The sequence below is a fragment of the Ostrea edulis genome, chromosome 2, assembly GCF_947568905.1.
Source record: "Ostrea edulis chromosome 2, xbOstEdul1.1, whole genome shotgun sequence".
NCBI classification, from domain to species: Eukaryota; Metazoa; Mollusca; class Bivalvia; order Ostreida; family Ostreidae; genus Ostrea; species Ostrea edulis.
Genome location: NC_079165.1, coordinates 16,141,718 through 16,157,539, shown reverse-complemented (window position 1 = coordinate 16,157,539; position 15,822 = coordinate 16,141,718). Strand labels below are relative to the sequence as shown.

Here is a 15,822-nt window from a genome sequence, read left to right as displayed (position 1 = left end):
ATAGTAAGGCTGTCTTGTCTGGAATCTGTATTTCCAATTTTCACAAAAGAAGTGCACTGCTGCATGTTGAGAGATTATAAATATTTTTGATGATGTAACAGAAATATGTTATCAGTCTCCAGAAAAAAAAACATCTCTCGCTGGTTTATGGATGGTCGTGTTTAGGCTTTCTGTGTACCAGAAAAAAACATCTTGCTGGTTTATGGATGGTCGTGTTTAGGCTTTCTGTGTACACTTGAAAGTGAAATTGATCACATTAGTATTTTGTGCAGAATTATTACAGAATTAAACAGCTCTTTAGATTCCACTGTATATGAATTGATAATAAGAATTTGTTTTTGAAAAAAAAAAAAGGGATGTTGTAGTTATGGTTAAGAAGAGAGCATCAAAGGCACAGAGAACTCCCTCTAAAACCACAGGGAACTCCCTCTAAAGCCACTAATTCTGTGAATAAACATCAAGGTTAAATTTCTTTCTTAAAAAAGAATGCAAATAAAGAGACTAAGATGTGTAATTTGTGAATTCAAGTTTGCCAATACATTTCGTCAAGACGAATGCGTATATGTGGTCTGTGTGCTGTAGAATTACGTGTTAGGGAGCTGTGGGCTGTTACAGCAGCAGCAGGATTACGTTACTGGTCTGAATCAACTCCTGCAGATCAATAATAGGGGTGACACAGGACAGTCCGTGATTGGACTCGCTGTGGCTGTTAATCGTTGTTTTGTCTGGCCTCGGAGTCTAGTCAACACCTGCCAGTCATAACGGACAAAAGAAGGAGAAAAAACCCACCAGAGTCTTAAAAGGAAACTCGACCAAACAAAATCAATGTGGAGAAGTATTGATGGCTAGTCTATAGTATGTACATAAAATGGGAGGAAGGTTGAAGTAAAGCATGTGTATACTGACTGAATATTGATTAAGGATGACTAGGGAGATGCCTTCACTTGTAATAAACAAGGTAATGGAGAAAACAGAATCACCTGTTGATCATTACAATAGAAATGGTGACCACCAACAGGTGTTGGGGGGTCCTCTGATCCCAAAACAAAGTAAGGGGTCAACCTACATCTGCCCAGAACACTCACACAATTTGAAGACAGTTGGGCTATTTATAAAAGTAGAAAAAAATGGAGGGAAAATTTTAGTTGTCTCCAAAGAGGGAAGGAATTTAGCACCTATTTAGAAGATAACACTTTTATAGGGATGTCCTTTTTGCAGATAAAGAAAAATATTTTATAGGACTGTGAAAAGTGAGAGGGGGGGGGGATGAAATGTTTCATAAATCAAAAAGGATTTTTGCTGATTTAACAGACAGAAGAGTATTGAAGTTCAGACATGTTGGAGAGATTAAGACGCACTATGGTGTGCATGTGCATGCTTGCACTTTCTGTAGTTTTAGACCCCTGTGGTGGCCCCCACTGGATGCTCCCTGCATGTTTCTGAGTGTTGCTAGGCTGCAGAGAAGCGGGGCTGTCTTCCATGCTGTGACCTGAATGCCGAGGATGGAGAGAAAATCTTTGATTTAAAGGGCTAAGAGTCTTCAAATTAAATGTCTTCATAAGTTGATTGTCAAGTAGGGGTATTACCATTCAGATATACTATCATGCTTATTGATGCAGTCTATTGTGTGCTGTTTCAACACGTTTTTTCTATGTTCTCTAAAATATCACCAGAATGCACCAAGGCTGCAAAAATCTTTATCTGCAGAATCTCCATTAATATGAGTACAAAAATTCAATATTTGTTAGCTGAGATAAGAGTACAGAAGAAAAGCTTTTAGATTGGCCCTTCCCTGATAAAATCTCGCACACTTGCACACATGATTGAATTAAAAATCCCAGGACTGTTGGAACAATTTCGACATCAAAACCACGCTGGGAAAATTCTGTATTTGTTGTAGCAGTCCTGAAGAGACTTTGAATACAGTGGCGCTTTGTTTTAGAGGGGAGATTGGTGTAGTGTGAAATACTAGTATAAATACCTTTTCTCTGTTTTTATCTACAGGAGCCATGGCCTGGGAAGTTTTCGAAAAATTATTTCCACCTCTACTTAGTCAATTCAGTGTCATTGTAGCAATACCAGTAATCCAGTCTCTTCTGATGACATAACCAATACATTCACTGCACTGAATCAACTTGTCTTCATTAGCAAAAACATGTTAGATCTGTTTTTAAAGGTCAATTTTATTGTCTACTTTTCGAAATATTACACATTATCACCTGATAATAAAACCTCAATGTCATTCTAATATAAAACAGACCCAAAATATTTATGGGAATGTTGTGCAATAGAATACAACTGTCCTGGTAGTTTTTCTGTTTGAGGTAAACTAATACACAGTGGTTGTTCTCTCTGATTGTTTTGCTAATGAGTTTACAAGCAAGAAATTAGATAATGTACAGCTGATGACTTCTGTATCAAGTGAATTTGGGTACAATTTAATTTACAAATTGGGTGCAAATGAGAGTTATGTCATGATTATATGATTTAGGTAGGATTTGACACAGGATTTTAGTTCACTTAGACAAAGCTAGGTAGAGATGAAAACTAAACTACTGGGTTAAAGTGTTCATAATTGGTCTAATTCCCAAGCAGTTAAAAGGCCCTACCTAGACCAAACCTTCGTGGAAGTGACATGTGGGACTGCTCGTCACCAATCTTATGTCAGATGCTGAGTGTGACCTATATTTTCCAGTTGATGGACCATGTTCAAGTTTTTAGAACAGGTTGAAAGAGAGCACACTTGCCTGATGGGGCAAGTAATTATTTCAGTTAGGAAATGTGATTATTTTGATTGTCTTATTAAAGGATGATAGATATTGAATCATAGAAAATAAAGCCCAGTTCCATATCTTTTGTTTTATGTACAGAATCAATGATTTTTAGGCCCCTTTCTAGTAGCTTGTAACATATCTTATCCGATCAGTAAGTCGTTCCTAAATAACATAACTATTCAATGAACAACTTATCTTAGTCAGTATTGTGAGAAAATGGCATCTTCACAACCGTCTCTCTAAGTAACGTTCAGAAAGACGACAATTTTAAAAAGGAAGGCAATATTGAGAATAAAAAATAAATTTCAATTAAGAAAAAAATTGAGTTTTAGGCAGCATTACAATTCCTTTTTTTCCCCATTAATAATTGGCTGTATATAATGTAACCTAGCTCTTACATTTGGTAACATAAAGGAAAACTGGGCTATTCATCAATTTTGGTTGACCCCATAAAAGGAGATTTGTAACTAAAATTACTGGTTGAAAAGTGTGTTCGAGTAAAAATGATTCGGACAACAAAGTTTTTCATTCAGACAAGTGAACGTTGGAATTTACTTGCCTGAAGGGCAGGTGGGACAAAAAGATACTGTCTATCCATGGGGTGAGTCAAAGCCCCATTTATTGATGGCCTCTGTAGAACTGGACTTTCCCCACTCTATGTGCCAAGGGTTTATAACATTGAATATGTCCAGTATTTTCAATTTTGGGGGTGTTTCATTGTCTGGCAGTATATTTAATTTATGGGCGTTATTTTAGGTGGTGAAAGCATATGACCATGGGGACCAGGAGCATGTAGCCATCAAAATCATCAAGAACAAGAAGCCATTCCTAAATCAGGCACAGATAGAAGTTAAACTACTGGAGCTGATGAACAAACATGACAAAGAAAACAAGTATTATATAGGTAATTCAAATCTAGATGGAAGACAGACAGATTATATTGTTAATTAAACACATGTTATGAACATCTAATGGAATCAGTAATTGGAAGCATGATAAGGCAAAAATCTAATGGAATGCAAAAAAACATGCTCAATCTCTCTCTCTCTCTCTCTCTCTCTCTCTCTCTCTCTCAGAATACAGAACTTCTGATTGGTATCATTAACATTTACTGAGAGAACTGCTATGATGGGTGTATGTAATTGTTAACAACGTAGAAAGGTTTCAATAAAGGAACATGTTATGCTTCCAAGTTAGATTGATAAAAATTTGAGCTACTTTAGTTCAATGTGATTTCAAAAAAGGAAGAAAAACATTTTTGTTATTTAGTAAACATAATAAACCTAAACAACAGGTAATATTTTTTTCTGTTGTGTAATCCGTGGAAAAAAGATTAGAGAAAGATTAAAAATAGATTAAGAATTGGAAAACACTGTCATGATGGTAATGTGCCATAAGTATGTAAACAATCTGAAATATCCTAATTTCATATCCAAGGTATTTATGGTATTTTATAATATATATACTACTTTTCTGAAAGAAGTAGGGACAGTTTCTACAATCATTTGGCCTAGAAAATAGATGATTTCAGTAGGAGTCCCAAAATCTGGCATTCAAATAAGGAATGTATTAAGCAAATTCAAACTACATTTAATTTGATCCAAAATTGCTTTGTGTTTTATGACAGGAGCGTGAAGTTGGCATAAAATTGCCAAAAATGCAAAAATCATGGAAAATTTTTCGTAAATTCAGGGGATTTTCCTTTCAGAAACATGTGTCGAGCAAATTTATATTCAAACACATTTTTCACCTTCTCTTTATACACAATATATATTAATTTCATTTTGCTCGACGGATGGGCACACCTTTTCCTAAGCAATAATCTGGATAAGATTTAACAGTTATCAAGGTCTTTTTGAAGAAAGGCGGGAAAAACTCTTATTCATGGCGTAATAATGCTATAAAATAAGAAATAATTTTGATTTAAGTTGAGATAGTATACTTGGCATGTATGTAACTTATTCAAAACACAGATCAAGCTTGATTCAAGACACATTTAAATCAGATTTTTTTGGGGGCCTTTATTTATATGTACACAATTGTACCTTGTTCTTTCTTTCTCTATAAACTGTCTTTGCTGTTATGCCCTCTGGGCCCAAAATTGGAATAAACTTATCCATATACAATAAAAGATGACGACAGAACTTCTTAATCTCTAGATATATATATGTTGGAGAATATAAGAATTAAATTATGATAAAATTTTGTTGTAAAAATTTTAACAAATATATTTTTTCTCTTTCAGTCAAACTCAAGAGACATTTTATGTTCCGAAATCATTTGTGTCTAGTGTTTGAACTGTTATCGTATAATTTATACGATTTACTACGGAACACAAACTTTAGAGGCGTGTCCCTCAATCTGACTCGCAAGTTTGCTCAGCAGTTGTGCACTGCCTTATTGTTCCTCGCAACCCCAGAACTCAACATAATTCACTGTGATCTTAAACCAGAGAATATATTACTATGTAATCCTAAACGAAGTGCAATCAAGATAGTGGACTTTGGGAGTTCATGTCAGCTAGGACAACGAGTAAGTATTCCAGATTCATATTGGTGTCCTGGCAGGAAATCAGAAATGTTGCAATTTATGAGAGAAAAATTTCAAATGCTTTGATTGCTATACAATTAATATTAAATTCATTAGTTTTCTTTGCATCTATTAGATATATCCACCTTGACAATTTCAAACAACAAAATGTTTTAGTATATATGAGCAAGTTCTGATAATCTGATTCTTGTAACGTTTAGATTTACCAGTATATCCAGAGTCGATTTTATCGATCCCCGGAGGTGTTACTGGGGATTCCGTATGACCTGGCCATTGACATGTGGTCTTTAGGCTGTATCCTGGTAGAGATGCACACTGGGGAACCGTTGTTTGCAGGCTCTAATGAGGTAGGTATTAGTTTGGTACACAGGTGGGGTACATAGGTCAGTCAGATGACTCAGTGTTCCAAGAACTAACGTTTTCTGTTCTAAGAAATATTAATATTGATCTCTTTAAGGTACATCTGTTCATAATTTATGATCTATTTGCTTTGCATAACAAAAATGTGTCGCATACTGTGAGAGTAAAGTTGTCATTCTGTCAATGACTTGACAATGAAAGGGAGGTAATGCTTTTTTTTTTCTTTTTTTTTTTTGGTTTGAAAATTTTTAATGTGTGTGTGTATAACACATGTATACACAATGCACAGCTTAAGTTGTAATATTATGGTAGTATGTATCACCCCTGATCAGGCTTAGCTTACTTCAATACGTAATGTTGCATTGGTTTATTTTAGTATGACCAGATGATGAAGATTGTTGAGGTACTAGGAATGCCTCCCAAACACATCTTAGACCAGGTGCCAGTCAAAGCCCGCAAGTACTTCGAGCAGTTGCCGGACGGAAGCTATGTGTGCAAAAAGCCCAAGGATGGCAAAAAAGTAAGTCTTTTGTACAATTGAACAGGTAGATGGGAAAATGACTGATTGTTTGTGACACGCACAAGAAATAAACACTACTTTGATATAATGATTTCTCTAGCAAATAATCAGGTTGAATGAATATTGTGGGAAGAAAATTTGTATAATTAATTACAGGTGATATTCTTTGATAGATAATGAAATGAAATTTTTAGCGATAGTGAGTTATTGTATTATTTTTTGAGTACACATTTTGTTTGTTTTAGTATAAGGCTCCAGGCACTAGAAAACTCCATGATGTGATAGGTGCAGAGACCGGGGGACCCGGCGGACGAAGGGCAGGAGAGCCGGGGCACTCGGTAGCTGACTATCTTAAATTCAAGGATCTCATCTTCCGAATGTTGGAGTTTGACCCTAAAGTTCGCATTACTCCGTATTACGCTTTACAACACAACTTCTTCAAAAAGACTACGGATGAAAGTACCAATACACCAAATAGCGCGTCAAATTCTCCGGCTATAGAACAACAGGGGGTGGCTTCTCCGTCAGGTAAAAGAAGATAATGGTTTGTGTCTACATCAGTTTCTACTTTTTTACCTTAACTTAGGGACTCGGGAGGTCTGACAGTTAGGATCACTGTGTGTGAAGATCTTAAAGCAGTTGAATGTTATCTGATGTTACCTACTTCTAGAAAAAGAAATTGAGATACTAGACAACACAGTGTTAGCTATCAGACCTTGTGTTTATACCCTGAAATAGTCCATCAGTCAAAAAACAAAAATATTCATGTATTGTAATAGAGCATGATATGAAATAAATTTTTGGAGGGGCTATCCCAGAAATTAATTTGAAGGGGCATTGGGAGGCACTTGATTAGATAGGAGATTAGGCCCAAAAAATATGTTTCCAGTAACATGAAAAATAATTATCTGTTTATAATATTTAGTAGACCAAGTATGACTCAACTATTGAAAATGGATTGCTAATGAAAATGATATTTTTATTCATTTAATGATAACTTTTATTAAATGAAAAAGAGGGATAGTTGAACTGGAATAAATATGAATTGCAACTTTCCGTGTATTGTCATTTATGGAACAGTTTCATCGGTGTCACCTAAAAAAAGGGGGGGGGGGGGGGGGGGCTTGAATAGAATTTTGATAGATGCATGAATTGTATATTTGTGTTGCTGTGCAATATACAAATTTCACGCTTGAACATCTAGTGAATTGAGGCCCTATTTGTTAAACAGTTTAGATTCTTACTCTGATGGACTAATCAGTAAACGAGCAGTGTAAAGTGTGGTTTTCTTTGAAGGCTTTGCTTTAATGCTTGATTCTTGACAAAAACCAGACACTAGTGAGAGTAATTGTTTTGCTTTTGAATAATGTTTTGAGCTGATGCATGGAAACTGGAATTTAAGAGACTAACTTTAAATATGCCTCGAGTTTGCTGTGCCATTTCTTTGAATTGTAAACCAAACTACAGCATGTGTATCACAGTGTATTCACAGAGGAGATTTCACGTTCATTATTGTTTTTCAGTTGGTGCCTCCTCTAGCGGTCGAGCGCGCTCAGACCCAACACACCAGCATCACTCCCATCTCCATGTGCATTCCCACTCCGCCCACCACGGAGGTGGAAACCAGTACCCCACGATGGAGTGTGAGAGCCCCGGGGGGTCTCAAGTGGGGAACACGGTAGGAGGAACAAGGTCTCAGTACCAACAACAATCCTGGCCCCCAGAAGCCAGTCAAGGACAATCATCTGGTCACCATGGCAACAGTACTGCCTCATCTCATGTACTTATGTCTGGTCATAGACACCATTCCTCTCGCCCTCACCACCACCACCCTGCGGTGTCTGCGCAATCACCGCCGTCAGTGAATGCGCCTCCTAACATTGTGGGCCCTCCTCAGAGTGTTTTACTGAGTGGGTCTGCACTACCCTCCTCAGAACAGGTTGTGTATGGGACAAGGACAGGTTTCCCTGCCCCAGGCTTGTCAATGGATATGGTCCAGCCTGGGCATCACTCGCATGCCAATATAGACCCTTCACTGAATATGCAATTACAGGGCTACCCCCAACAGTACGGACAATATACCCAACAGACTTGGTCTGGAGCAGGCTTTCCGTTTACATTGACTCAGAGTAGTGGGGGGACAGAACCCCCACCGGGACATGCGCGGACAGTGACAGAACGTTCAGACGATTCACCAATGGTGGGTGTTATTGTACAGCAAAGTCCCGTAGTGATACATTGATGATGGCGATTCTCTGTGTCGTGTTTTCATTTTTGCGTTCTGTTCTCTGAAGGGCCTAACACAAATGGATAGCATTATACAGAGGAGAATTTTCCAAACCGACCCGGCGAGAACGGTGATCAGACAGAACTACAAAACCCCATTTGTAGTTTGCGTTCTTCGTGAGAGAAGCGATGACGACGGTCCGTGTAGTGTAGTGTCTGGCGGAGGTCTGAATAATGATAGATTCATGATCAGATTAAATATGGCCATGTTCCCAGGGTTCAGTGAGCTTAAAATGTGATTCATTCAGCTAAAGCTTCACCATCAGTTTTCAAACTGTATTGGAATACAGATCACTATGTTTAACAGTCAGTTCCTTGTCAAAAATGTAGTCTGAATTTTTCTGTGAAAAGAAAGATTTTTTTCCAGCATATTGTTTTCTCCATTGTTTTATTGGATTTGAAAATAGAAACAATTGCTGTTATTTTCAAAAGATGATGATTAAATTATTAAACGATGAAATTCACTTGATCAATGGAACACTTGTTTTCAAGGTACACATTGGATGTTTAAAACATGCACAGTAAAGAAAAGTAAGGCGGACTTACAATACCAATACAGTAACACATTTATTTGGTGCTTTGGAAGATTAACAGTTCATGAAATTATTTCTTTGTTTTCATTCCATGGAACAGTAATTGTTGTCAGTGACATGTAAACTGGTCCTCTTGTTAAGGAGTACTAGTGTATATTGGGTACTGACCTTTTGTCCTAGTCATGTCGTCCGGCTTAGAGGCGTGAGACACAGAATGCTGCTGATTGTTTAATGTTGAAAACACTGGATGGTTTTTTTCTTGACAATGTGTAAATAGTTCTATTGTGTACAGTCAGGTCAATTGTTAATATTTTGAAAAGAGAAGTGTTTAACATTTCTTATATTAAGGGGGTGAGAGAGAAAGAAGGGGGAATCTTTGTCACTCGTCCGGGTCTATATTTTGTGATGTCGCGCTCTCTCATCATAAAATTCTCTGTAGTTGATGTTGCATCTTTTGATGGCCCACGCAACTACAGCTTTATAAATTGACCAATTGTTGATCAGAATTTTTGATTGGTTGTTAATGAGTACAGGGCTCAAATCTCACAATTCATTTACCTCATGTAGAAAATTGGAGGGCTTGTATGAAAAGGGTATTTTTTATAGTTGTGTATTTGGACAGGGAGGGTTCCCAACATGAAAAAAATTACAGATGCTGAGCAGAGTGTAAACACATTAAAGTGAAGGACACCTGTTCCTGTAGACAACTGAAAACTTCAGTGATTTGTAAATGTTTGAAGAGAGAACTGGAAAATTGTAGTATGTCCTTAAGCAGCATTTTGTTCAATATGAATTTTTGTATTGTTTCTTCTTCACAGATGTTGGTTTTAATTCATAAAGAAGAGTTTGTGTTAAGTGAGTTTGACATGATAAGGAGTTGTGCTTATGAGTAAGTGTAGGAAATGAGAGTATTTATTCTGAAAATTTAAAACACTGTCAATGTTGTCCAGTTTTTGTTTCAGTAAGTTTTATTTTTATTTTAAAGATTACTTTTAGAATGATTAAGGAGGTTGGAAAATTTTTAATTGAATTGTGCATTGTTGGATTTTTGTCGTGCATGAAGAGATTTTAACTACATCTGTAGATGCTATGTTAAACTTTTAAAAAAAGATTTTTTATTGGGGGGAAAATGTTTATAAAGTCCATGACTCATGTAAAGTCTTTCCATACAAATTCAAATTTTTTTTTTATTTTGAGAAAGAAGAAAATGTAATATATAAGATATCATGGTTTTTTTTTTGTTTTTTTTAGTTTGAAATGCATAGAATTGACACTCATTAAGTATGATAGGAGTACCTTAAGCTCTTGTCAAAAATAACGATTTTGTTATCTATAAGAAGCATGAAATGCCAAAACAGGAGTTAATGACATGAACAAAATATATAATATGAAAGAATACCATTAAATTGTCATGAATAAAACTGTGTCTTGTTTTTATTAATGTGTTGGACCCTGGATTAGGGGACGAATGTTGATATGGGTATCATAGAACGTTGATTAAAGCAGTAGTAAAATTTGACATTTTCCCATGGCTGTTTTTAAAAACCATTTCCAGACAGACTTTCCATTCCAACAGGAACATGCTCCGTGAAGTATGCTGGCATGGCATGAAGCATCACGGTCCATGCTTTCGTGTATTTTCAATCCCTGTTAATTGAAATGCTGTAGTTTACCTCGTGGGTCAGACATTATATAGGTGTCCTATAAATCCTATATTATAAAAATTGTTCATTTTCCATAAAATCCTATATCTTGGATTGTCCTATAATGCCTATAAATATTGGCTATTGTGTAATATATATACATGTATATAATATATGGCTTGATTTTTGAAAGTTAAGAGGCATTGCTTTGATCATGCTTATAAACAAAGGCAGGGAAGTGGGGGTACTGGGTATGTATTTGGGATATGGGGTAATGGAATGAGGAGCGAGTGAAGGTTTCCCATGAGGGTGCCAGAAGGTTAGACCTAAAGAAGGTGCCCAGAAGTATGTGTTGTAATCTCAAATCTTGGGATCATTGAGGTGGCCAGTTTCTGAGTAGTTCTTGCTTCTTAAAATCATTTTGTACCTTTAAGCAAGTTGCTAATGTGAGTTCAAAGTAGGGTTTGGGAGTCCAGCCTTTAAATGAAGAAGGTGGATAACTGACCAGTATAATTATGGATCAAGTCTGATAATCTGAACGAGAGAAGAGCAATAAATCTGGCCAGGTTTATCTGCGAAATAGGTACAGTGTATTAAGGATTACAGAACTCAAGATATGGCTTGATATAAGATCTGTATGTATGCTTAGTTGTTACTGCGAATATTTCAATAGGGTTTATTCTGGATTTTAGGGTGGTCATGCAGATGACGAACGTGTCTGTTTAGTAAAAAGAATAAGATGATTTGGGACCACCAGTTAGGATACTGTAAACTACAGAGAGCTAAAACAAACTAATCGTCTTCTCGAACAACTCATGAAGAGTATTATTACGGGATGAGCATTTTGATTATGCATGCTACCATCGGTTAATTGTTTGAAGCCCCCGAAAGCTCCTGTATTTTAGTTTTTATAAGGCTTGAAATATGTCTCTTATGTAGTAATTTTTACTATTTTCTGTCATTGTTGATGAGGCGAAATTGATAAAATGACGCAAATTTTAAGGGTTTTTAATAAAAAAAAAAAAAAAATGAAGTCCTCCCTATAAAAATAATTCAGTAAATCAAAAGATTTTGTCATCTATTCCTCCGAGAGTGGAAGAAATTATTGCTTCTTTTATCGTTTACATTTTTCTAAACAAGCGACCACGCTTTACTTTGAAAATTTAAAGCAGGGGGATACGGGGTAATGGAATGAGGAGCGAGTGAAGGTTTCCCATGAGGGTGCCAGAAGGTTAGACTTCCTAAAGAAGGAGAAAATATCCACTAAAGATGCTTCCCAGTATCTCAAATCTGGAAAATCTTACAAAGGATCAGTGGGATTATGGACGGTTTCTGGGTATCATTTGCCCCGGCTAATAATCGTTTTGTACCTTTAAGCAAGTTGCTGTGTAAGGTGAACTTAGGGGATTTGGGAGTCCAGCCTCTGAAGAAGGCGAATTTAAGTGAAAAGTAGTTGCGGATGGAGTTAGAAGACAATCTGAGCGAGAGGAGGACAATTTAACTGTGGTCAGGTTTATCTGTGTAATAGGTACGAAGGGGATGCTTAATGAATTACAAAACTCAAGATATGGCTACATTGCTTAGTTGAATCTGCTAGGATATTATTGCGAATAAGGTTCATTCTGAAATTCAGGGTGGTCATGCAAAAGACGAGCGTGTCTGTTTAAAATTAGTAAAAGAATAAAATGATTTGGGACCACCAGTTAGGATACTGTAAACTACAGAGAGCTAAAACAGACTTCTCAAACAACTAGAGTACTATTACAGAATGAGCATTTGTTTATGCTGGCTACCGTAGCCGATTTATAATTATCTGAAAAGAAGGTGACTGTATGTCTGGTCCTGGCATTTTGAGGCTCATCGATGTGCTGCAACAGCTATTTAAAATGTCTTTCTCATTGATATTTTGTCTGTCAGATTGTGGACAGACGTGATGGGAGACAGAGTCTGTCAAATGATTTAACAATGTCCTGATTTTTGTCCTATTTTCAGGGGGGGGGGGGGGGGGATTCTATTTTCCCCATATTTCTGAAGCCAGAAGTTGCTATGACCCATGGTACCTGTATGTGTTTTATACATGTATATCTATAGCTGCAGAACTGTAGCTCTCTGAAGTGTTGCTGTTCATACCAACTGGCGGATTTATCTAGGGGGGGGGGGGGGGGGGGGGGGGGGGGGGGGGGCTACAAATCAGTGCGTACTATAAAAAGAGGGAAAATCAAATCATATCTATAATAAATAATTCTAAAAGGTGAATGTCAAAATACAATGTACATAAAGTTCCTAACTCCGTAATTTACATAAGTAGGAGAAATAAGAAATATCTTGCTTTAATATTGTATACACATAAATGAATAACTGTTTAGAGATTCCGAGTTGATTATATTTTTTTCAATAGAAATACTAGTATGCTTTTCTTGAGAATTGTTTATATATATCTTGGGTTAATTTTTGCAGCCCCTCCCCCCCCCTCCCTAAAATCATGCAATAATTTTTTATTGGCTCTTATTAAAAAAAATCTACTTCTTATTTCAAACGCGAGAAACATCTGTTGAGGCAAGAGGCGTAACATGTGATGAAAAGGTGCAAGGGCGAATCCAGGGGGTGTGAGTGTGTGTTCCAGAGGTGTACCCAAATGAGATCTGAGTATAGGGATAAAAATGACTAGAACGTGAGAAACAATTAGTAAAAACGAAAATCATTTGAGTTGTGTTGATAAAGGTGTGTTTCTGTTTGTAAGAGGGGATGTAACTTCACCTATGAAGGCTAATTGTATGGTTAAATTTTACTCTTTTAAAAAATCGCTAAAATTCAGGCACTTCCGGGGGCTTCATCCCCTGGGCCACCACCAGGGCTTTGCCCTGGACCCACTGGGGACCTTAGGACAGCCCCCTGCCTCTGGAAGTAGTCATTGTAACTTCCTCTTGATCACTAGTAGTCATTATAACTTCCTCTTGATCACTAGTAGTCATTGTAACTTCCTCTTGATCACTAGTAGTCATTATAACTTCCTCTTGATCACTAGTAGTCATTGTAACTTCCTCTTGATCACTAGTAGTCATTGTAACTTCCTCTTGATCACTAGTAGTCATTGTAACTTCCTCTTGATCACTAGTAGTCATTATAACTTTCTCTTGATCACTAGTAGTCATTATAACTTTCTCTTAATCACTAGTAGTCATTATAACTTTCTCTTGATCACTAGTAGTCATTATAACTTTCTCTGGATCACTAGTAGTCATTATAACTTTCTCTGGATCACTAGTAGTCATTATAACTTTCTCTGGATCACTAGTAGTCATTATAACTTTCTCTTAATCACTAGTAGTCATTATAACTTTCTCTTGATCACTAGTAGTCATTGTAACTTCCTCTTGATCACTAGTAGTCATTATAACTTTCTCTTGATCACTAGTAGTCAATATAACTTTCTCTTGATCACTAGTAGTCATTATCATTAGTAGTCATTATAACTTTCTCTAGACCACAAGGTAGTCATTATAACTTTCTCTTGATCACTAATAGTCAATATAACTTTCTGTAGATCACAAGGTAGTCATTATAACTTTCTCTAGACCACAAGGTAGTCATTATAACTTTCTCTTGATCACTAATAGTCAATATAACTTTCTCTAGACCACAAGGTAGTCATTATAACTTCCTCTTGATCACTAGTAGTCATTATAACTTCCTTTAGATTACTAGTAGTCATTATAACTTTCTCTTGATCACTAGTAGTCATTATAACTTTCTCTTGATCACTAGTAGTCATTATAACTTTCTCTTGATCACTAGTAGTCAATGTAACTTCCTCTTGATCACTAGTAGTCATTATAACTTTCTCTTGATCACTAGTAGTCAATGTAACTTCCTCTTGATCACTAGTAGTCATGATAACTTTCTCTTGATCACTAGTAGTCAATGTAACTTCCTCTTGATCACTAGTAGTCATTATAACTTTCTCTTGATCACTAGTAGTCATTATAACTTTCTCTGGATCACTAGTAGTCAATATAACTTTCTCTTGATCACTAGTAGTCATTATCATTAGTAGTCATTATAACTTTCTCTAGACCACAAGGTAGTCATTATAACTTTCTCTTGATCACTAATAGTCAATATAACTTTCTGTAGATCACAAGGTAGTCATTATAACTTTCTCTAGACCACAAGGTAGTCATTATAACTTTCTCTTGATCACTAATAGTCAATATAACTTTCTCTAGACCACAAGGTAGTCATTATAACTTTCTCTTGATCACTAATAGTCAATATAACTTTCTCTAGATCACAAGGTAGTCATTATAACTTTCTCTTGATCACTAGTAGTCATTATAACTTTCTCTTGATCACTAGTAGTCATTATAACTTTCTCTTGATCACTAGTAGTCAATGTAACTTCCTCTTGATCACTAGTAGTCATTATAACTTTCTCTTGATCACTAGTAGTCAATGTAACTTCCTCTTGATCACTAGTAGTCATGATAACTTTCTCTTGATCACTAGTAGTCAATGTAACTTCCTCTTGATCACTAGTAGTCATTATAACTTTCTCTTGATCACTAGTAGTCATTATAACTTTCTCTGGATCACTAGTAGTCAATATAACTTTCTCTTGATCACTAGTAGTCATTATCATTAGTAGTCATTATAACTTTCTCTAGACCACAAGGTAGTCATTATAACTTTCTCTTGATCACTAATAGTCAATATAACTTTCTGTAGATCACAAGGTAGTCATTATAACTTTCTCTAGACCACAAGGTAGTCATTATAACTTTCTCTTGATCACTAATAGTCAATATAACTTTCTCTAGACCACAAGGTAGTCATTATAACTTTCTCTTGATCACTAATAGTCAATATAACTTTCTCTAGATCACAAGGTAGTCATTATAACTTTCTCTAGACCACAAGGTAGTCATTATAACTTTCTTTAGATCACAGGTAGTCATTAATTTATCATATAATGACCACATAAGGATGATGAACTCTGTCTCATTAATCACAAATATAAAATATATTACTAGAACTTTTTTTTTACTCTCTCTCTCTCTCTCTCTCTCTATATATATATATATATACACACACAAATGTATATGAATAAATGGTGAAATTAAGGTACCCAATCTCCTTTAATAATTAAGAAAGTCAAC

The 15,822-nt window shown here is 36.0% G+C and overlaps 1 protein-coding gene across 5 annotated transcripts in view; it reads left to right on the top strand.

Moving 5' to 3' along the window:
• The window catches only part of LOC125682599 (dual specificity tyrosine-phosphorylation-regulated kinase 1A-like), a 33,086-nt gene extending 22,642 nt beyond the window's left edge, over positions 1–10,444 (top strand). For all 5 annotated transcript variants that reach the window (XM_048923271.2, XM_048923269.2, XM_048923270.2 and 2 more), the window contains exons 4-9: positions 3,531–3,678; positions 5,020–5,306; positions 5,525–5,671; positions 6,061–6,204; positions 6,450–6,732; positions 7,728–10,444. In XM_048923271.2, the coding sequence (XP_048779228.1) occupies positions 3,531–3,678; positions 5,020–5,306; positions 5,525–5,671; positions 6,061–6,204; positions 6,450–6,732; positions 7,728–8,446 (1,728 nt within the window). In that variant the 3' untranslated portion in view covers positions 8,447–10,444. The remainder of the gene's footprint in view (positions 1–3,530; positions 3,679–5,019; positions 5,307–5,524; positions 5,672–6,060; positions 6,205–6,449; positions 6,733–7,727) is intronic.
• Positions 10,445–15,822: the final 5,378 nt, after the last annotated feature.